Here is a 22,143-nt window from a genome sequence, read left to right as displayed (position 1 = left end):
CGAACAGTAACAGTTAGTGGGGCATCAGTTCAGATTCCAAAGCCATCAGGCAAAACTTGTCCACACGTGCTTCCGTCCCCACACTCAGAACACCACTCCTGGATGGTGTGTGGACAGTAACCCGGGCGGTGTCTCTGAAGGAAGCCTGGCAGGCGCATAGAAGCGAGGCCTGGGCAGACCTGGGTTCGTGCTTCAGCTTCCCCACTTGCTGTGTGGCTTTGAGCATTGCTTAACTTCCTGAGCCTTAGTTTCCCTACCTATGAAATGGGGATGATAATTCCTCATAGGGTGGCTGCGAAGGTTAAACAAGATCGTGCATGCAGAGTGACTGGCACATAGTAGGTACCCAGTAGATGATGGCTTGCATTTCACAGGTTCCCACCAAGCCCAGCTCCTGTTTGCCTTTTGCTTCTTCCAGGGAAGAGGAAATGAAGGGTGTCCTGCTAGTGGTAGGAGGGTACCCTCCCAAGCAACTGGGGCTTATGTAAATGAAGCTCCTTGTTGAACTCCCTAGGCCCTGGGCAAAACCGAGTGATACACTCCAGTCTAGACCAGCCCAGACCCTGCTGCCTGTGTACTTTTGCAAGTGATTCGGTCCCTGCAGCAGAGGGTTAAGGGCTCAACTTCCCAGAGATCAGATGGTACTCTTGGGAACCTACCCACCCAGGCCTCAGGCTGAACTGCTCACGTGGGTGGGAGGAGGGCTGCTTTCTCAGCCAAGGAAAAAGTCCCCTTGTCTTCGCTTCACCTGAAGCCTCTCAGTGTGACCTCAGTGGAGTTTGGGTGGAGCCTGGGGTGGGAGTTGCTCCTAAAAGCACTTTGGCTCTTTCACCAATTGAAGTAGCAGGGGTGGAGTGGGGGGTGCAGGGGCGGGGGCGGGGGGGGGGGGGGAGGCCACCAAGATATTATATAAGAAGAAAGTTGCCACATGCCCGGAGAGAGCTGGTGTTTTTCAGGGGTGAGGCTCAGGGGCTCCCTGAGGGACCCGACTTACTTGGCTGTGGTTTTCAGGGACTGGTGGGGAGGAGAGGGGCTGGAGGCCTTGAGGCGTCCCTGGCAGTGGTTCTTGATCTTGTTCTTCCTGGAACAGAGCCTGGTGCTGTGGCCAGCCCGGGAAGGTGCTCCCTGTTCCCTCCGCCTTTCCCTCCAGCCACAGGGAGCTCGTGGGGAGTGTTATTTTTTTCCAGGCACTGCTTCCTGCAGGAGTCTCAGGAAGGGGGGAGCGGAGCAGCCAGGGCAGCTTTGTCCAGGCTGAGGCTTGGAGAGAGGGAGGTCCAACAGGCTTGCAGCCAGAAGGGGGTTCCCTCTGAGGCCACCCATCTTCTCTGGAGAAATGGGGTCCAGAGAGGAAGGAAAATAGGGAGGAATTTCGATTCCTAGCTTTTTCCAGCAGCTGGGCAGACAGAAGCCCCAAGCCAGCTTGCTGTTGCCAGAATGTGCCAGTTCCTTGGAGGGGAAGGCCCTGGCGCTCGGATCGGAAGAGATCTCAGAAGCGGCCTGAGTGATAACTCAAAATCCTGAGAGCGCGTGTGGGCTGGCCTTTCTCCCCTTTCCTTCTCCTCTTCCTCCTCCTCCTCCTCCCAGCTCTTGGGGTGCACCTGGCTGGCCTCAGGTCCTCCTCCCCACCTGACCTTGCTTTGTCTGATCTCCTCAGCGGGCCCTGGGTCATAGTTCTGGGCTCCCCAGCTCCCGGGGGTCACCCAGAGCTGGAAAACACTTTGGGACATCTAGTCCTTCACTTTCAAATGGGGAAGCTGAGAGGCAGCGAGTTCCTTGAGGTTCTGTAGCCTGTCCCCACTTTCTCTTTAGGAGGGAGGAAAGGCTCCTCTGTCCTGCCCCTGGTCCCTGCCCCTCCCAGTTTGGACACGGGGACGGGCCACTTCAGTGCAGGAAGAGCCCAGAGGAATACTGTCTCGGCTCCTGGGTGTGGCCCGGTTTTCAGCGGGCACCATGGTTATTTGTGTGTGTGTGTGTGTGTGTGTGTGTGTGTGTGTGTGTGTGTGTGTGAGAGAGTGCATGTTGCGGTTAGGAGACTGGATCTGACTGAAAGCAGAAGTAGCCACGCTCTGTGGGCTGTGCAGCATGCCGATTGGACCATACAGGGACAGTCGGGAGAGGAAGACGGTGGGGGGGGGGGGGGCCAGAGGCCCCTCTGCACGGTGGCTGCTGGCGCTCTTGTTGTCCCTGCACAGTGCTTGCACACTTGCGTGTAAACAGGCCTTCCATGTTGCTAGCAGCTGCCTTTCCTTGCTGGCTTTGGGCAGAAGAGGTGCCAAAAATAACCAGGCAGGCACTTCTACTCGTGGGACATTCGCTGTGGTGGCCTCGGGGCAGGCTTACTTGCCCTCTGCAGGCCCCGGTGCCTCTGGCATCCCTCCTCAAACTTTCTGTGGCCACCCGCTCCCCAGCCTCCCTCAGGTGACGGCACTTCCCCTTTTATTGCTCTTAGATGGAGCCCAGGAGGGTGGAGGCTCCGTCATGGGCTTGGAGGCCCTGCCAGGTTTTGTCTGGGGACTCTTGTCCCACCACGTCCCTGCAGGCCCTGCTGGCGCGGCTGAGTTCTGGGGAGGCCCGTGCTGAGTGCGCGCCTCCTAGGGCCCTAGGCCAGATGCCTGCAGAGCCCAGCGTTGTCACTGGGACTCCTAGTCCCCTTGTCCTATTCCTGCCTGCTCAGCCCTGCTCTCAGCCCGCTGTGGAAGTGGAAGAGTCAGGCCATTTCATCCTCCTCCAGGTGTTGAAGACTACTAATGAATGATCTGCCCCTGCCTAGCAAGGGGGCAATGAAATCTCATTTATTGAGCTCTTTGTGCCAGGCACACCCTCCTCACCACGCCCCCCCCCCCCCCCAGCCCTTCCCCATATATATAAGCCTCATTTAATCCTGCAATCACTACGAGATGAAGATATTGTGCCCATTTACAGGCGGGGAGACTGAGGCCCACAGAAAGGCAGGTGATTGGAGAAGCCGGGACACATTCTGTTTGACCCCAAAGCCCTGTCTTTTTACCAGGCAGCTCCCCCAGTTCTCTGGGCTGTTTTCATGTGCACAGGGAACAGTACTTTGACCCTTGAAATGAAGTGTTGATAGTAGGAATTCAGGCACCATTAGACTGGCTGATAAGGGAGATATTTTGGGCTGGGAAGGGTGGGGAAGACCCCTCTGAGGCCTCCTTCTCCAAACACGTGATAGGGCAGCCAGAAGCCCAGCCTGAGCCACAGGGCCCTGCTGTGGAGGGCACAGGCGCGTGTGGGTCAGCTGTGTGTGTGTTGGGGTCGGGGGGCAGGGGGCGGGGAGGTTGCTGGGGGAGTCACCTATTCATGGGAGGAGTGGAAAGGTTTAGTTTAGGCCTCCCAGAGACCTTGCAGGCATTTCCTCCTCCCCAAATATCCCAGCCTCGATCGTCCTGAGAACAGCTCTGGGACCATAGGCTGGGGGTCGGTGGGATCTTGGGCCTCCCTTCCCGGCTGCTGGGTCTGACCCCAGGGCCCATCATGCCAGCTGGCTTGGCCCAGGTCCCAGAGAGCCTGGTGGATGTGTACTTGGGGCTTGGGCTGGAGGCTCTGCTGGTGCCCAGTGCCAAAGGCCTCTGGGTGTATTTCAGGAACAATAAAGAATAAATCAACACAAGAGAAAAGGGCCTGCAGCAGCTGCTCAGAGACTGGAGAAACGCAAGGAATGTGTGAGCCCTTGGCAGAGGCCCTGGATCCTGACCGGGGCCTGAGAAAGGCCGGGGCACGGACCAGAGAGCTGCACGAGTGGGGCAGGCGGCGGGCTCTCTGTGCCTGCTCTGCAGCCCATCTGGGAGGCCCCAGGCAGTCATGCTGTGAGCACGGCCCCCCCACTGCTGGCAGCAAGTTTTTGTGCTTCTTGGTTACTAACAGGTATTGGGGAGCCATAGTGTCCCCATTCTTATCTCCAAACCAGCAGGACGACCCCCTAAAAAACTCCCCTCCCTGCCGTCCCCCGGCCATGAAGTAAGGTCTTCGTTCCTTCTGCAGCTGGCCAGGCAGGAGAGCCAGAGCTGATGAAGACACTACACACTAGACATCCCCCCCCATCCCCCTGCTTCCTCCTGAGAAGAAGAGGCAGCAGTGCCAGGTCTGAGGGAGTGCGGAGAACATCTCCTGGGAGGCCCTGACCACCGCTCTATCCAAGTAATCAGCCATGTGTTCCTGGGCAAATCATGTTACCTCTCAGGGCTTCAGTCCCATCAGCCATGAAATTGAGATTTGGACCAGTGATCTTTGAGATGGGTGGACACTATCTGTCTTCCTTACTCAGGATGCTCAGTAAACAACCTTTATTTAGTGATTTCACTTCTTGAGAAGAAACCCTTCTGAGAGCCCCATGCAGGGAGGTGGCTTGTCGTGCTGGGGCTGATGCACAGTGCCCCGGGTGGGGGCCATTGGCACTAGTAGGAACCCAGGCATGGGACGGACTTGACCCAGATTTCAGGGTGCCAGCGGAGGGGGCAGGAGCCTGGGCCCCATGGGGATTTGGGGCGAGTCACGGCTTTATTTTTAAAGAGCTGTTGGCCAGCCGTGGGTGTGGGGTTGGAGAGTGTGGGAGGGATGTGGCTTCCTCTTGAACTGAAGATGTTGAGCTTCAGAGGTTGGCCCAGTGGTGGTAATCACCAGTAGCGTCTTCATCTTCAAAGCCACTTGCCTCCCAGGCCTCTCGCTTGCCTTTCCTGACCAGTCTCACTTCCAGGACGTGAGAGTGCTTTTCAGGCTAGCTGAAGCCACTCTCCAGGGAGAAGCTGTGAACAGCCCAGAGGCTGCTGCCATCCATCCCCAATAGCCTGATGTGCACCCAAGCAGGAGGGTGAGCCTGAGGCCTTCCAGAAAGGGCTCTGGGTCTCAGCCCTGGCATTGCCTCTATACTCCTGTGACCTCAGATCTGCAGGTGCCTCGTTGAGAAAGGGGAGTGTGATAATACCTGCCTTGTCTTAAGGACTCAACAGGAGCATGTGTGTGGAGTGCTCAGCACCATGCTTGGCATAGAGCAGTGCCCTCAAGAAATGTCAGAAGTGGTGACGATGGCAAAGTAGAAGCCTTATTGTTGTGATATTGGGGTTTCACCTCGGCCCCAGGCCCTGCCCAGTGTCTTGCCAAAAGTTGGGGCCTCCTAAATGGAGGCATGAAGCTTTGTTCTTGGCGTCCTTGATTCTGGGCTTTGATTCTTGCTCCTGGCTGTGTAACTGCAGGCAAGTTTCTTTCCTTCTCTGGGCTGCTTTGTGGCGCGAGGGATTGGACGGAGTGAACTCCGACATCCCTTGATATCTGGAATCTGTTCCGCTTCCCCAGCTGTGCCCTGCTTTGGTAGTTAGCTCCGAAGAGAGGCACAAGCCACCTTTCTCCGTGTGGTGTGGGGGCTCTTATTCCAGAGGGTGATCCTGCTAACTCTGCAGCTCCAAGCTCACCCCTGCAGCCCTCCCACCTCAAAGCCCTGTGGGCTCTCCTAGCTTCCAGGGGGTCTTACAGATGCTCCTGCTCTTGAGGGAAGCCTGTTTCTGCAGACTGGGGCTGGGATTGTTTCTTGGGAGGAAGTGTTATATACTATGCTCTACTTGGAAATGGCCCCAGGAAAAGCAGCAGTTCTGGGAGGGAGCATGAGAAAGGGGAGGGTCCCCCGCTGGCTTTGTGGGGTTCTTGTGTGTAGTATTCTTTCCAAAGTCCACAGCAAGTACAGATTTGGGATTTGGGGATCATCCTTCCCATCTCATGGAAGGGTGATGGAAAGACCGGGGACTTCGAAGGCAGACAAAATTTTGAATCTTGCTTCTGCCACCTTAATAACAGAGCCTCAGTTTTCCTCTGTAGAATGGGCACAATGAGGTGCCTGGATGGGAAGTTCGTGTGCGTGGATTAGGGTATGTCAAGTACCTGGCATGGGGGGCGTGCTCTGTAAATGTTAGCTTCCTTCTTTTGGGAAGGATCTGCCTTTTGGACATTCTGTAGACTGGCTGGGGGAGTGAAAATATTTGCTTGTGGCCATTTTCCCAGGGAGGAGCAGGGCAGCATTATAAGCTGTTACATCCCTAAAGGGCACTCCCTCCCCAGCTGTTTTAATTCTGGGATCAAGCTTGGGGTCAGGTTCAGTGTGTGTCTGGTGTGGGGGATGGGAGAGGGGCTAGCCAGGCACTTGCAAAAGTCTGAGATCTGCGGCTTCCTAGGGCTGTGCAGTAGGTGTGGAGAACATGGTCTGAGTAAGGAGGGAGTGGCCTTTCTGAGCTGTGAGAACTTGACTAGTTACTTCTAACCTTCACTTCCTGTAAATTCCCCAAATTTCTTTCTATTTTTTGATTTCTAATTTTATCTCATTTTGATTGGAGAACATACTTTGTATGATTTCAACCTTTTCAAATTGATTGAGACTTGTTTTATGGCCTAATTTATACTCTATCCTGGAGAATATTCTCTGTACCCTTGAGAAGAGTGTATATTCTGCTGTTGTTGGGTGGAGCGTTCTGTGGATATCTGTTAGGTCTGTTCTTTGTTGATCTTCTGTTTAGTTGTCCTATCCATTCTTGAAAGCGAAGGCTCCAATTATTATCGTTGAATTGTCTGTTTTCCCCTTCAATTCTGACAGTTTTCGCTTCATGTATTTTGGGGGCTCTGTTGTTAGGTGTAAATATGTTTATAATTGTAATACCCTCTTGATGGATAGACACTTTCATCATTATAAAGTGTCCTTCTTTGTTTAATAAGAGTTTTTGTCTTAAAGTCTATTTGGTCTAATATTAGCATAGCCATTCCAGCTCTCTTTTGGTTACTGTGAGCATGGTATATCTTTTTCCATCCTTTTACTTTCAACCTATTTGTGTCTTTGAATCTAAAGTGTGTGTCTCTTGTTAATAGTTGGATCATGTTTTTTTTTAACCTGTTTTCCCAACCTCTGCCTTTTAATTGGGGTGTTTAACCTATTTACATTTAAAGTAATTATTGAAAAGGTTGGATTTATGCCTGCCATTTTTGCTGTTTGATTTCTATGTGTCTGATGTCTTTTTTTTGTTCCTCTCTTACTCCATTACTGTCTTCTTTTGTGTTACATGCGTTTGAGTATACCATTGCAGACCTATAAAATGGGACAAAGAAGGGTGAGGGTTAAATAAGATGTTGCCTGCAATATGCTCAGCACACTGTCCGGCAGATACTAAAAGCTCAGTAAACATGGGCACGCAAGTTGGGCCTTAGGCTCTGTAAGAGCCACGATCGGTCAGCCCTAGGGCTCATGGCACACCTCATGCCTCCTGGGCAGGGCACAGCACCCTGGCAGGTGGCTCCCAGGGGAGTAAGGAGCAGCGGGTCCTTGGAAAGTGCACAGTGCCAGGCCCTGACCCTCTAGCCTCTCCTCGGCTCCAGCACCCTGGCACCACCTGGGCTGCTTAGGAAGCACTGAGGATTTCCCACCTTGATCCTGCGCCCTGTTACCAGACCCATGAACTAATCTTTCAGGGTGGGTTTGAGAACCACGGCTCCACGTTGACAGGCAGCGGAGTGTGATAGAGACCTGGTTTGGAGTTGGCAGGCTTGGATTAGAATCCTGGCTCCTAACTCAGGACCTCAGGCTGTAACCTAGAACAAGTTACCTTTCAGAGCCAATCTTTCCTTATTTCTCAGATGGGGATACGTGGTTATACAAGTAAGCAATACTCACACACATTGGACATGTGGGCAGTGCTGGTGGCTGCTATTTACTGTGGCAGTTGCTCATTACAAAGGTGATTCCTGGACACAGGCCTTGTTCCCCCACCCCACCCCTGGCTCCTAAATTCCTCAAAGGCAGAAACCAGTGAGTGGTGGGTCCTCGACCAGATGCCGGGTTACCTGATGACCAGTTCACCACCTTCTCCATTGGGCCACTGCTTCCAGGCCCTGCTTCTCCCAGCCTTGCTGTGGAAGCAGAAGGGAATTGCAAAAGCCTTGTGGGCTAGTGGTTAACACCAAGTAAGAGCATGAAGATTCAGAAAGGGTGAGAACAGTATATGCCAGAGGGCTGCCTGGAGGAGGTAGGCTTTGAAGGGAGGCAGGTTGTCAGAGTGGAGGCAGGGCTGGAACAGCTCCAGCAAAGGCTCCAAGTCAGGGAACTCTCCCCAGGATCCCCTATTCCCAGCATGTATCTCAAGCCTCAGGACAGGCCACCTTACATTATAATCAATGTGTGTTTCTGATTTTCTCCCCCACTGGACTGGGAGCTCTGTGTTGATAGGGACTGTACCTCATCTCCTGTGTCTCCCCAGAGACTGGCTTACAGCCAGATCTCAGCAGATGCTTGTTGAGTGGATGAAGGGGCAGTGGACAGACCTGCAGGGTTACAGAGAGTGCGTGTGTGTGGGAGGGAGGAGTAGGCAAGGCAAGGCCATGATAAGGGAGGTCCCTGGAGTGGCCTTCTCTGTATGTTGGTCTGGGACGGAGTCTGGCACTGGCGCTCAGGCACAGACTCCAGGGAACCCTGCCCTAGAACAGCTGTCGAGCCAGGCCCTTTCAGAAAGAGAGTCAGGTCCTTCTGGAAGTGGAGCGGGGAGCTGGAGCAGCCTCTGGTGGCGTGAGGGTATAGAGAGGGGTGTGAAGTCTCCATGAAGCCCTCTCCAGAGGCTCAGTCACTGAAGGGCTGGCTGCAGGGACACTTGCTTTTTCTCTTTTCTAGAGAGTCTAAGCCTGCCAGCTTCCACTTTACCCCCTGGGAGTCCCAAGTCCTGCAGAAGGGGATTTCCTCAACTGCCTGTGATCCTTTGTGGCCCTTGCCTGGGAGGGAGGCAGCCAGTCCTGCCGAGTGTGGGCAAAAGCTGGGCCTGGAGAATCCGTCCTTTCCTGGCTCTGCCTAGGACTCGATGTTTTCCTGTGCCTCAGCTTCCCTCTTGTAAAGTGGACCTGGTTATCCAGACTTTGATGGACACCCTGCAGGTGTTTGTAGGGCAGTGGAGGAGATGATAAAGGTAGATGCCTGAATGAAGCCCTGGGGATGCCTCATAAGGCAAAGGATCTCCTCTCACATGTATCCCTTTAAAAGCATCTCAGTATTGGCATTTTTATAGTCAAAGTTCAGACTACAGGCAGCTTGAACCCTGGCCAAGCCTCTGAGCCTGTCCAGCTTGACGGCTGAGACCCCTGGGACTCATGACGCCCCGGCCTATCAGCCTGGCCTCTGCGTTTCAGGGCTGAAGTTCAGTCTGGAGAAGTGATAATCCGGAGACTCCCCCTGGACTGGGAACAGACACATCACGGGGCCTACTCTCTCACGTACCCAAGGGAAGTGACACTTGTGGGAGGCAGGTCCTCATCTCTGTGGCTGGCGTCTCCTTCCTTATTGGTTTTACATACCCCTTGAGAACAGGACTTGTGTGCCCAGTGGCTTAGAGAAATGGGGCCCTTCAGCCTGGGCGTGAACTCCCAGTGAGAGGAGGGCACACAGCATTGAGATGATTGCACTGTGCCCAGGGGCAAGGGCTACCTAGGGCCTGGGCAACTCTAGCTGGTCCAAGATGGCAGTTTCAGGCCACTCGCCCAGTCTGGCTGTAGCCAAAGGCCCTCGAGTATCTGAGAGAGAGATTTTCAGGCTGGAGGGCCAGCTGGGCCATGCTGGGCTCCTCCAGGGGGGCCCCGCCTCACTGCCCTGGGCATCTTAGCCAGACAGCTTGGTGTCTTTAGGCTCAGCCCAGTCATGTCGGAGCACAAGGTAAGCAGATCCACAGGCTCATGTCCCTGGCCTTGGTCTGGGCAGGAGTGAGAAGCCTTGAGGGAAGAAAAATGGGGCCGGGGGCAGCAGTGGGGCTGGCACTTTCTCAGTTGTCCTCCACGTAGTGTGGGGCAGTGAGTGATAGTCAAGGGGCAAGTGGCTTATGGGCCTACAGCTGGGGAAGGGTTTGTGCTCAGCTTAGTTGGATAGGGCCCTGGGCCACTGATGGTAGGGGCTGGGGTGGGGTTAGGAGGCTGGGCCTCTTCGCTTCATCTCAGTATGCTGTGCACAAGAGCTCTGATCTGCATCAGGGAGAGAGACCGGAAGTCAGGGCTGGACAAGAGCCCATGGTGGACACACTGGCCGTGAGCAGTGGCTCTGCCCAGGCATGGCTCTGACTCACCTTGGGCGCAGTCTTGAATGAGCAGCCTAAGAGGCAGGTACGAGCCAAGTGCCAAGGTACAACGATTTGCAGACTCTGCCCCCTGAAGCTTTCTGTCTGCTGGGGACTAAGAAATAGGCACCTGAAATTCAGTGTTCTGAGCCCAGTCATGGGGCTTAGGAGGTATTATGGGCTCAGAGTGTAGTCCCTGGCTCAGAGGAAGCAGTGCCTGAGAGCTGCGGGGTGAGTAGGACTTGGTCAGATGAAAAGGTTGGGAAGGTGTGCTGGGCAGAGGAACTGCCTGGTCACAGACCTGGAAGCAGAGCAGGAACAGCATATTGGAGCAGGAATAGCACTGAATGATGGCTTCAGCATGGAGTGTGGAGAAAAGTGGCAGGAATCCAAGTCTGCAGGGACTTGTGGGCTGGGTAGGGAGTTTAGATTTTGTCCTAAGATAGCCTCTTTGGTGCTCAGTGAGTGAGCTGGCTGGCCTAGAGATTCGGGGCCTTGTTGGGTGCCATGTTTGGGTCTGTTTGCCTTGGGCTGGAGATGCATGAGCTGTGACTCCCCCTCTTCCTGCTGCTGAGTTTGTGGGGCCAGGGGTGGCACAGGTAAGAGCAGGAGCTTGGAGCAGTAGCCTTCCAGGGTCAGGGGGTCCTTCACTTGGCTCTCATCCCCAGGTCAGAGCTGAGCCCCCGCAGCCACTGGGACCAAGCCGGGCACCCCTTTCCTGGCCTGTATAATCTTGACTCACAACAAAACTGGAGTTGGATGCCTGCACTGAGTGCCCCAAGGTTGTCAGTGGCCCTGGTCCCCTCCGTGGTTATGGCCTGGCCCCACTGCCCTGTGGTGAGGGCTCACTGGACTCTCCCAGCCTATGTCACACATGCGGCTGGGCTGCTGACAGCATGTGGGGAGCCGTATGTGTTCGAGTTGCTGTCCTTGGAGGGCATGGTGTCACCACCAGCACAGAACACCCAACAGCCTTTTCAGCACCTTCCCTCACGTGTCTGCAGAACACATGTGGGTTTAGCACTGTTTTCTTTTCTTAGCGCATGTTGCTTTCTTCTGTAGAGAGAAAGTGTTTCTCACCGTAGATCCTCCTGAAAGCCCCAGAGGTCCCTGCCTGTTGAAATCAGATGCTGGCTGTGTCTTCTGCCCAGGGCTGTCTGTGGTGTGGTCAGGGACTGGTTGCAGCAGCGAGGCTCCTGGAGGAAGGGCAGAGTGAATGGAGCCTTGACAGACAGTCAAACAGACTGATAGAGTGGGTGTGAGTGTCTGGGGCCCCATGATGTCTGTGGGTTTCCTTTTGCAGTGTTTCTGCATCCGTTGTCAGAGGCCCTGCAGCCGGTCCCAAGGGTGAGCTGCCTGCAGGAGTTCCTCATTACACCCTCTTCCCTGCAACTTCAGGGAGTTGGCCCATTGGTTGGGAGCCTTCAGAAAGGATGGCTTGCTTCCTCTGCCTCACTGTGAGGAAGACCCGGCTGACTTCCATCTGAGGGACCGAGGAGGAGGGCTGGGGCAGAAGAAATGGGAGGAAGTGGCTCAGTCCTGGCCAGAGTTGTAGGCTGTGAGGTATGAGTGGGGTATGAGAGCTGGAAACCTCACCAACAGCCAGCAGAACTGAGGCAGGGGTGGGCTTGCATGGGCTGGAGGGTCCAGGTCTGGAGAGTGAGGTGGAAGTGACTAGTGCAGTCTCAGGCCTCCCTGTGGGTGGACCGCCCACACCTGCTGGTGCCTCTGTGGGGCGGCCCCCCAGCCCTTCCCTCCCTTCCTGCGGGTCTGAGGGTCTCAGCTCTACTGGGGCAGAATAGGAGAGGTTTACCTGCCAACAGTTCAGGTATGGGTAAGGGGCGTCCTGGTGCCAATGAGGAGGGATATCTGTGTTTGGAGAATCCTTGCTCTGAGACTGTCGGGAGCGTGCTGTGGGAGGGAGGTGTGCAGAAAGGGCCTGGTGTCTTAGCGGCATGTCTTAGGGATAAGAAGTAAGAGCTTGGTCTTGGAGTCAGACAGACCTTGGAGTCAGACAGGCCTAAGTTCAAGCCCTGGCTCTGCAGCATAGGTACCATGTGACCACTGGCAAGTTATTCAGCCCTTTGGAGGCTGTCTAGCTCCCCTGTAAAATGGAGGTTAAAATAACAATGCTCCATGCTTTTTGGCTTCATGCTGCTTTATAAAGCTGTTGTGGGAATTAAACATGCACAGAGTACTTAGGCGCTGCCTAGCACAGGTGCAGTTATTTATTATTATTATTACAACTACTAGCTGCTGCTGCTGCTACGACTACCAGCACCACTACCACAACATACCCTACTACACACCCTGCTGCCTTGGTGCATCCCCTCCCCTCCTACCTTCAGGGTTCCCAGACATCCCCCCAACCCCCCCGCACAGATGACGACCTTTCTTCTCTGAGGGTCCCAGGTCTGGGTGTCTGTGCTCTTACCATCGTTAGCAGCCTTCCAGTGCCGGGCGGATGAGGGGGGTACAGGGAGGCTTCTGCAGAAGCTTCAGCCTCCTCAGAATTGGCCCCCTTGATTTCTTCTAAACAAGTCCCTGGCCCAGCTTTGGAGACCTACTGTGGTGTCAGGAGTGAAGGCCCTCCTTGATGTGCAGGGTGGGGGGTGGGACGCAGACCAGACCTGACCAGAGGGTTGCAGGTGAGCCAGCGCCTGCTGGAGCCGGAGCAGCCCTGCCTTGAATCCCCTTTCACAGACTCCACCCCCCTTCTGTCTCTCCAACCCAACGCGGGCAGCCACCCTCCCGTAGGCGCCGAGGCCATCCCTGCGCCTGGGCACCCTCCATCATGCACACACTTGCACGTGCACCCAGGCCCATCTGCCACGTGTGCCTTCCCTTCCTCCAAGCCCAAGCCTGTTCTGTGGCTCATCAGGCAACAGGGCTGTGATTGGGGGGGGGGTGGGGAGGAGGAGGGTGCCTGTACTGTCGGGGGAGGGGAGGCTTCCAGTTCCCTGGATCCCTGGAGGCATGTGGAACTGCCAACTTCACCGCCCCTCCCCCCCCCCCCCCCACAGAGCACGTTCTTCCTTCCTCTGTCTTGCTTCTGCAGACACACACGTACTTGTAGTTGGTACATTCTGATTGGAGAGGCAGAGCCGGACTCCTGGAGCTGGGACAGTCCCACTCTGCCGCTTCACGATGGCGCCCAGGGCTGTTTTCAGTCTAGGGGCCAGCTTCTGGGTCTCTGCCCTGGATTGGGTCGGCTCTTAGGCAATGAGAGTTTAAAAGCAAGAGAAAGGGGTTTGTTCAGAAGGTGGTTTCCGTGGCCTCAGCACTCTCTGCTCTTCTGAACCCTCCCCTGGTGCGGGGGCCTGGGTCACTCGGATGTCCTCCTTGTGTCCCCCTCCCTCAGCTTCCATATGCGAGACAAAAGGGGTGCCGCTCTCACTCACAGCAGGGCCGGGAGCTGCGGAAGGAAGTGGAGGAGGAAGTTCCTCCCCTTCTGGGTGCTGGGTGAAAGTGAAAGGCACCAGGGGGCCGGAGTGAGTCACGGCCGCTGGGGAGGGGAAGGGCTGGGGAGCTGCGGAAGCGTGCTGAGGAGCGATAGCGCGGCCGCCGCCCCGGGGCCAGGGGCATCGCCGGGGTAGCCAGGCCTTCATACCGGAACCTGCCCGGCGTGCCCGGCCAGCCCTGCTCCGGCGCCCCGCGGCTGGTTTTCTGGGAACTCCCGGGGCTGCTTGTCGATGACCTGGGCCGTCTAGGTCCTGACGCCTGAGGTCAGCCTGGACCTGCAGATTTATTCGCGGGGGCTTCCTGAGCGCCCCGCCTCTCCCCTCCCCTTCTGGACTGACTGGCGCAGGATGGGAATCTTAGCAGGGGGAAGAGGTGGGCCCTGTAGCTCCCACCACCCCCAACTTCCCAGAGAGGCTAACGAAACAAAACAAAAGAAAAAACCAACCCTCTCTGAAGAAAGAAAAAGTCTTTAAAAATATATGCAAGGTACAGGCGTAAGTTATAACTTGCATGTAAGTAATAAAAACACATGTAAATTATAAAATACTGGTCTCAGTCCCTTCTGTCTGTAGCAGAATAAATAGAGCAACTTTTTTTTTTTTTTTAAATCAAGTTAGAAAACAAACACAGGAACACTGTGAGCACTTTAGTCACGCCATGTCACGGAGAAACCTTCTGGACTTAAATTCTAGAAATCTGCACCCCCCTCTATATTATAGCTATACTATTCCTTTGCTCAAGATGCCAGGAGCTCTTCGGCCGTGGAGGAGGGTGGGTGGGGACTGCTGACCAGTTACCAGGCTGGATCCTGTCTCCTGTCAGCCCAGGTTGCAAAACAGGTTCCGTGCGCTGTTTGGGGAAGACTTAGGCAGCCACTGTTCCACCCAGCAGCTCCTCCCAGGGGTGGGGTTAGGACTGCACACACTCTTCCGGGGCCTCACCTACGTGCCTCAGTGCAAAGGACATGGGCCCAGGGCTCTGCAAGGGCCTGGAGGGGCTCCTGACTCTTGGGCTGCACAGTTGGGAGTGACTGCTGTTTTTTCCACTTCCTGTCTGAGATGTGCATGGAATGTCAGAGGAGGTACTGGCTGAAAAAACTCCTGCTGGGTCTACTGGGGAGGCCACTGCATGGACAGATGTGTGAGGACCTACTTGGCTGCCCAGTGGGCGGAGGCCTGGCTTCAGAGGAGAAGGGACCCCAATATGGCCTTTGTTACCCCTTATCCCAGCTTGACTGCAGGGTCTCCGGCTGGATCTCAGCCCCACTTGCCCCCTTGGCAGGTGCCTTTGCACAATGCACAAATTACACAACCACATGCAGCAGTCCTGGAGACCAACCAGGAGAGCGAGGTGGTTGGACAAGGGAGAGTACCAGAGCACCCTGGGAGATATTGCTGCCTTCTGGTAGCTTCTGGTAGCTCCGCCAAGGTCCTGGCTCTTGCCTCACCAATGCTGCTCTGTGACCTTGGGCTTGTCCCCGGAGGCAGTGGAACTGTAGGACCCTTGAGACCCTCCCCTCACTTGTGCTGACCTCTGGGGCATCCTGGGAGGCTGTGGCTGACACTGTTGCTGTTCTTCTGTCTGCAGGCTCCAGGGCCCTGTGGAACATCATGAACTGGGAAGAGTAGAGGAGCCCGAGAGCCTCTGCAAAAAGGAAGGAAGAGCCAGCAGTTCTTTCTCCCTGTGCCTGACCGCATCATCCAGCATTTTCCCTGCCCCTCTCTGGCTGCTGGACTAGGGCCGAGCTTCCAGCAGGATCATCCCCCAGGGGATGGGCAACTGGTGAAGAAGGTCTCACTGCTGGGGCCCAGCTGACCACACCATGAACCTCCAGGCCCAGCCCAAGGCTCAGAGCAAGAGGAAGCGCTGCCTCTTCGGGGACCAGGAACCAGCTCCCAAGGAGCAGCCCCAAACCCTGCAAGCCCCACAGCAGCCCCTGCCCCCTCCGCAGTCCAGAGTGAAGGAGGAGCCTTACTTTTCGCACGAGGGTCCGGCAGGAGCTGCCCCTGCCTCCCAGCCTGTGGAACTGCCCCCTTCCAACAGCCTGGCCCTGCTGAACTCTGTGGTGTATGGGTCTGAGCGAACCATGTTGTCCCAGCAGGTGGGCTCGGTCAAGTGGCCCAATTCTGTGATGGCTCCAGGGCGGGGCCCGGATCGTGGCGGCGGAGGGGGTGTCAGTGACAGTGGCTGGCAGCAGCAGCCGGGCCAACCTCCACCCCACTCAACGTGGAACCGCCACGGCCTGCCCCTCTACAGTGGACCGAAGGGGAGCCCTCATCCTGGCATGGGCGTCTCTACCTACTATAACCACCCTGAGGCGCTGAAGCGGGAGAAAGGAGGGGGGCCGCAGCTGGATCGCTATGGAAACGCTGTGCGGCCAATGGTGCCGCAGAAGGTGCAGCTGGAGGTAGGGCGGCCCCAGGCACCCCTGAACTCTTTCCATGTGGCCAAGAAGCCCCCAAACCAGACGCTGCCCCTGCAGCCCTTCCAGCTGGCATTCGGCCACCAGGTAAACCGGCAGGTCTTCCGGCAGGGCCCACCGCCCCCCAACCCTGTCTCTGCCTTCCCGCCGCAGAAGCAGCAGCAGCAGCAGCAGGCGGCCCTGCCCCAGATGCAGCTCTTTGAGAACTTCTACCCCATGCAGCAGCCACCGTCTCAGCCCCAGGACTTCGGCCTGCAGCCTGCCGGGCCGCTGGGTCAGTCCCACCTGGCTCACCACAGCATGGCGCCCTACCCCTTCCCCCCCAACCCCGACATGAACCCAGAATTGCGCAAGGCCCTCCTGCAGGAGTCAGCCCCGCAGCCTGTGCTACCTCAGGCCCAGATCGCCTTCCCCCGCCGTTCCCGCCGCCTCTCTAAGGAGGGTATCCTGCCTTCCACCGCCCTGGCTGTGGCTGGCACCCAACCTGGGCAGGAGCCTGCCAGCAACCTGTTCCTACATCACTGGCCCCCCCAGCAGCCGCCACCCGGTCCCCTGGGGCAGCCCCATCCTGAAGCTCTGGGGTTCTCGCTGGAGCTGAGGGAGTCACAGTTGCTGTCAGATGGGGAGAGACTGGCACCCAATGGTCGGGAGCGGGAGGCTCCCACCATGGGCAGTGAGGAGGGCATGCGGGCGGTGGGCACGGGGGACTGTGGGCAGGTGCTGCGGGGTGGGGTGATTCAGAGCACTCGACGGAGGCGCCGGGCGTCCCAGGAGGCCAATTTGCTGACCCTGGCCCAGAAGGCAGTGGAGCTGGCCTCACTGCAGAACACGAAGGTGAGACCTGGCAGAGGGCTGGGCGAGCCGTGTCTGGGGCCAGGGGAGAGCTAGTGACTCCAGGTCCACAAGGGCAGTTTTCTCCCTTCACTGAAGGAAATGAAAGGACCCATCCATTCCAGGCAGTTCTGAACTCCCTGCATGCAAAGAATCTCTGTGTAGGTGCATCCATACCTGAAGGGAAAATGGGTTTTATACCCATGCAAGGTTGCAGGCAAGAAAATGCAATGCACCGTCGTGGGTTGCCTTCTTCATTTGGGACTTGCAGGGTTGGGAGTAGGGGGAGGTGAAACCATTTCCAGATCCGCATGCTAAAAGACAGGAACGTGGTAGCGGTTATACTTGTCAAAATGCATTGAACTATAATTAAAAATAGGTGCATTTTGTCGTGTATAGATTATATGGCCATAAATTTGATTCGAAAGAAAAGACAATCTAAATGGGGAAGAAGAAGGAACAGAATTTGAGCACCTATGTTGTACTCGGAGTTTTGTATCCTTGATCACAAGTAATTTCTCATCAAACCCTATGAGAGGGATGCTGGCATTTACCCCATTTTATTGCTAAAGAAGCTAAGGCCCAGCTGGGGTTTCCCAAGCTCACAAAGGTAGGATAGAAGCTAGTGTCTGACTCCAAAGCCAGTGTTTGCCCCTTCCTTCACTAGAGGTCTCAACCCTCAAACCCTATAGGGCCAGACCTATATGCAGGAGGCTGCCAAACTTGACTTCACTCCAGCCAGTTGCCAATGGGGACAAAGACCACAGTTACCTTGCCACAGGTTCCTTGCTTGCTTTCTTTTGCAGAGATCAGTTTTGAATATTTAGATACTATTTCACATGCCACTCACTGTGTAGACCAAACAAAACACATCTATAAGCCACTTTTGTCCTGAGATGGCCATCTGGGGTTTCCTACTTCAGGCCAGGGTGGGAGAACCTGGAAGAAGGGAGGTTATGGAGAGTATTTGGCAATATGGTGGGGGAAAAGGAGGTCAGGGAAAGGCCAGGTTGCCGAAGACCCTTGGGAACCATCATGGGTGTTTGGGTCTTTGAATCAAATGGGACTAGGGGTCCTGGACCAGCAGATCAGGACTTACCTTCTAACCGTCTCCATTTCTTCTCCCTCTCCTCCAGGATGCCAGTGGCTCTGAGGAGAAGCGAAAAAGTGTATTGGCTTCAACTACCAAGTGTGGGGTGGAGTTTTCTGAGCCTTCCTTAGCTGCCAAGCGAGCACGAGAGGACAGCGGGATGGGGATGGTACCCCTCATTATCCCAGTGTCTGTGCCTGTGCGGGCTGTGGACCCAACTGAGGTGGCCCACGCTGGAGGTGTTGATGAGGATGGAAAGGGTCCTGAACAGAACCCCGCTGAACACAAGCCGTCAGTCATCGTCACCCGCAGGCGGTCTACCCGTATCCCTGGGACTGATGCCCCAGCTCAGGTATGAGAGGCGCCCCTTGCAAACAGCTCAGTTACCTGAGTGCCCCTGGGGACCTAGTATTATATGGGAGAAAGGAGAACATGGCAGTGTAGGAGGGATTCGAGTCACCCATGGGGATATTATTTGTATTTTCCAAATGAAACTTTTGGACAAATACACTTATGGGGGACAAAGAGACAATTTTATGCTTGAAATTTGGACTGTTTAGGAAAATCTGGGATGTGTGACTCTCTTTTATTTCAGGTCAGCAAATTTTGATTGGACCTCTAGTATGGGTCACGCCCTATGCTAGACCGGGCTGTAGAAATGTTTGCTTGTTCTGTCAGTACAAGCATGTGTTTTGAGATCTCCCACTAAGATTGAGGTTTTGCCTATTTCTTCTTAGGTCTGTCAGTATTTGTTTTATACACTTTGATGCAATGTTAGCTGCATACTCATTTAGAACTAGATTAGGCACTTTATCATGAAGTGTTTCTTTTTTTTATCTTCAGTAATCTTTTTGCCTTTTAAAGTCTGCTTTGTCAGATATTTTGCCTTGTTTTGGTTAGTGTGGGTGGGAGGAGGATGGGGTGTATATCTTTTCCATCTTTTTACTTTCAGACTTTCTGTATCCTTCTACTTAAGGTATATCTTTCAAGTGGACTTATAATTGGGGTTTGTTATTATCTGTTCTGACAACCCCTGTCTTTTCGTTAGAGCATTGATACGGTTTACATTTAATATAATTACTGAAAAACTTTGGTTTAAATATGCCATCTAGTTATCCCATCCTGCCTTTTCTTTCTTCTTTTTTTTTTTCCTTTGGATTGATTGGGTTTGTTATTCCATTTCCCCTCTTTATTAATTTATTTGTTATATACTTACGTATTACTCCTTTAGTGACTACCCTAGCAGCCTTTGCTACCTGGATTTCTTTCTTTCTTTCTCTCTCTCTTTCTCTCTTTCTTTCTTTCTTTCTTTCTAATAAATTTATTTATTTATTTATTTATTTATTTATTTATTTATTTATTTATTGGCTGCATTGGGTCTTTGTTACTGTGCAGGCTTTCTCTAGTTCCAGAGAGGGGGGCTACTTTTCATTGTGGTGCGTGGGCTTCTTATTGCAGTGGCTTCTCTTGTTGCGAAGCATGGGTTCTAGGCATGCAGGCTTCAGTAGTTGTGGCACATGGGCTCAACAGTTGTGAGCTTGAGGGCTCTAGAGCACAGGCTTAGTAGTTGTGGTGCACGGGCTTAGTAGCTCCACAGCATGTGGGATCTTCCTGGACCAGGGCTCAAAACCGTGTCCCTGGCACTGGTAGGCAGATTCTTAACCACTGCACCACCAGGGAAGCCCCCTACCTGGATTTCTCTGAGAGAACCAAGCCCTACAGAAAGGAATTTGGGTGACCGTTTTCTCAATTATCTGGAGGATGGTACATAGCTAGTACCATTCTAGATGTGTAGGAGAGAAGGTAACTTATTATGTAGTGAATGCCTTATCACATTAGAGCTTAATCCTCTGGTTGAGAAGAATTCCTAGAGACTGAAATGCATTCTTAGCTTACTGAAGTCTAATATAAGTTAGTGCTTTACCTCTTCTTGGACAATGAAGAGTTCTTGTAATCCTTTAACTCAGTTTCCCCTAACCCCTAACTTGTAGAATTATTGACATGAATTTTCATTCTCCATATATTTTAACATTGATAGGACATTGTAACATTATTGTTTTGTTCAGTTATTCATTTTGGATTTATTCAAAATATCTAGAGTGTTTTGTTGCTTTTTATTTCTTCTATCTCCAAACTTCCATCTCAGATCATTTATATGCTGTTTGAAGAACATCCCTTATTATTTCCTTTAGTGTGAGTCTGTTAGTGATAAATTTTATTAGTCTTTGATTGAAAATTCTGAAACTGTTTTTATTTCATCTTCATTTTTTAAGGATAAGTTTGCTGGGTAGAGAATTTTGTGTTGGTAGTTTTTTTCTTTTTTTTTTCTTCTTGGCACTTTAAAGATGTCATTCCATTGTTTTCAGGTTTCTGTTGTAGTTACAGTGTTGAGAAATCACTATAACCCATAATGTTGCTCCTTTGAATGTAAGGTATCTTTTTATCCTGTTGCTTTTAGGATTTTTTTTTTTTTTTTTTTGATCATTAGTTTTCAGCAGTTTTGCTGTGGTACCTAAGTATTGTTCTCTTTGTGTTTATTCTGTTTAGAGTGCTTCTGCTCCATTTTCTCTCTCCTCTCCTTCTGGGACTCCAGTTACACATTTTGTTAGCACATTTCACTGTATCCCCTGTTTTGTCTGCCATGCACTTTCCTATGTTTTCCATTTCTTTTTCTGTTTTAGTCTGACCTGTCTTTCGGTTCACCCATTCTCTCTTTACCTGTGTCTAATGTGCTGTTAAGCCCATTCATTGAACTCTTGTTTTTAGTTATTTTATTTTTCAGGTACTGAATTTTCATTTGGTTCATTTTTATAGTTTCTAGTTCTTTGATGAGATTCTCAACCTTGCCTTTTATTGCATAACTTAAGCATAGTTTTTTGTTTTGTTTTTTTCTTTTTCTTTTCCATTTTTTTTTTCTCTTTCTTTTTTTCTTTTCTTGGCCATGCTGCACAGCATGTGGGCTCTTGGTTCCCCAGCCAGGGATAGAACCCAGGCCTCAGCAGTGAAAGTGCCAGTCCTAACCACTGGACTGCCGGGGAATTCCCAAGCATAATTTTCTTAAAGTTTATGTCTGATAGCTCCATTAATGGGATCCCTGTGAGTCTGTGTTTATTATCTGCTATTTCTTGTTTTTAAATCACATCTTGCTCTCTTGTGTATCTGGTTATTTTTTATTGAAAGACATTATATATGAAAAATGGTTCAGGTAATTAAAGACTGGATGATGTTCTCTACTGGAGAGGATTTGTCTTTGCATCTGACAGGTAGCAAAGAGCACAAGCAATCCTGGGTTACTTTAACTTAATCAGATGATTTGAAGCTGAGCATTATTCCATTGAGAACTAATCTATTTCTGATTCACCTTTATTCCGAGGGTATAGCCCTTTGGAGTCCCAATGCAAAACCTGGGGGTTTACCTGGCTCTCCTTCCTTGGCAAACTCTAAACTCCAGTTTTTATTCTGCTGGCTCCTTGAATTTATTAAAAGCTCTACTCAGTGTCTCAGCCTCTCAGTTGTCTCTTCCATTACAGCATCTGTCTCTGGGGAAAACACAATTCCAAATGCTGGGCTCACCTTTTTGGCTTTCCTTTTTTTCCCCTGGATCTTGGCTCTTTAATTCTTTGCCAGCTAATATGTTCTCTGATACCTGCAGAAATGTGGTTTTGTATTGAATCTGGATTTGTAAGTCATTCTCAACTGGAGAGTTGGCTTGCATACCTGGCATCTGTAACAGAAAGGAGAGCTCCAAGATTATCACAAGCAGCATAGTCTCTGCTCTTTGGAATCTTGTTCTCTGGTTTGGGGAAAGTTTGTGGTGGAGGCTGGAGGCTTGGGCAGCTTGTCCTGAGGATGGCAGGAAGCAGCCTGAGCAACTACACAGCTCAACATGCCCATTTCATAGATGAGGAAATAGGTCCTGAAAAAGCCAGAGGCTTACCTAAGATCATACAGCCAAATAGTGGCAGAGCTAGCCCTGGAATTTGGATCTTTTGAATCCTGCCTGAGTACTCTCCCTATACCAGACTTTTGGGGAGGTATGTCTCTTTCTCTCTCTCTCTATCTTTGTGTTACAGACATTTTCAATCATGCACAGAAGTGGAGAGAATAGTATAATGAGTCCTACTATTTAGCCATCACCCTCTTTTACAGTTTTCAAAACACAGCCAATCTTCTTTCACTTGTACTTTTACTTCTCCCTATCACTGGATTTTTTTTTTTGAAGCAAATCCCAAACGTCACATCATTCTATTCATAAATACTTTGGT

The 22,143-nt window shown here is 52.6% G+C and overlaps 1 protein-coding gene across 4 annotated transcripts in view; it reads left to right on the top strand.

Annotated features, from left to right (window-relative positions):
- MIDEAS (mitotic deacetylase associated SANT domain protein) overlaps positions 1-22,143 on the top strand; it is a 64,669-nt gene that overhangs the window by 27,627 nt on the left and 14,899 nt on the right. For 2 of the 4 annotated variants that reach the window (XM_057730871.1, XM_057730870.1), the window contains exons 2-3: positions 15,123-16,791; positions 17,925-18,230. In XM_057730871.1, the coding sequence (XP_057586854.1) occupies positions 15,358-16,791; positions 17,925-18,230 (1,740 nt within the window). In that variant the 5' untranslated portion in view covers positions 15,123-15,357. Of the gene's footprint in view, positions 1-3,307; positions 14,022-14,064; positions 14,617-15,122; positions 16,792-17,924; positions 18,231-22,143 lie in introns of those variants that run through there. The other 2 variants (XM_057730872.1, XM_057730873.1) reach the window with 2 other exon arrangements.

This window comes from Hippopotamus amphibius, chromosome 4, assembly GCF_030028045.1.
Source record: "Hippopotamus amphibius kiboko isolate mHipAmp2 chromosome 4, mHipAmp2.hap2, whole genome shotgun sequence".
Taxonomy (NCBI): Eukaryota; Metazoa; Chordata; class Mammalia; order Artiodactyla; family Hippopotamidae; genus Hippopotamus; species Hippopotamus amphibius.
This window is presented reverse-complemented; position numbering and strand designations above follow the sequence as displayed.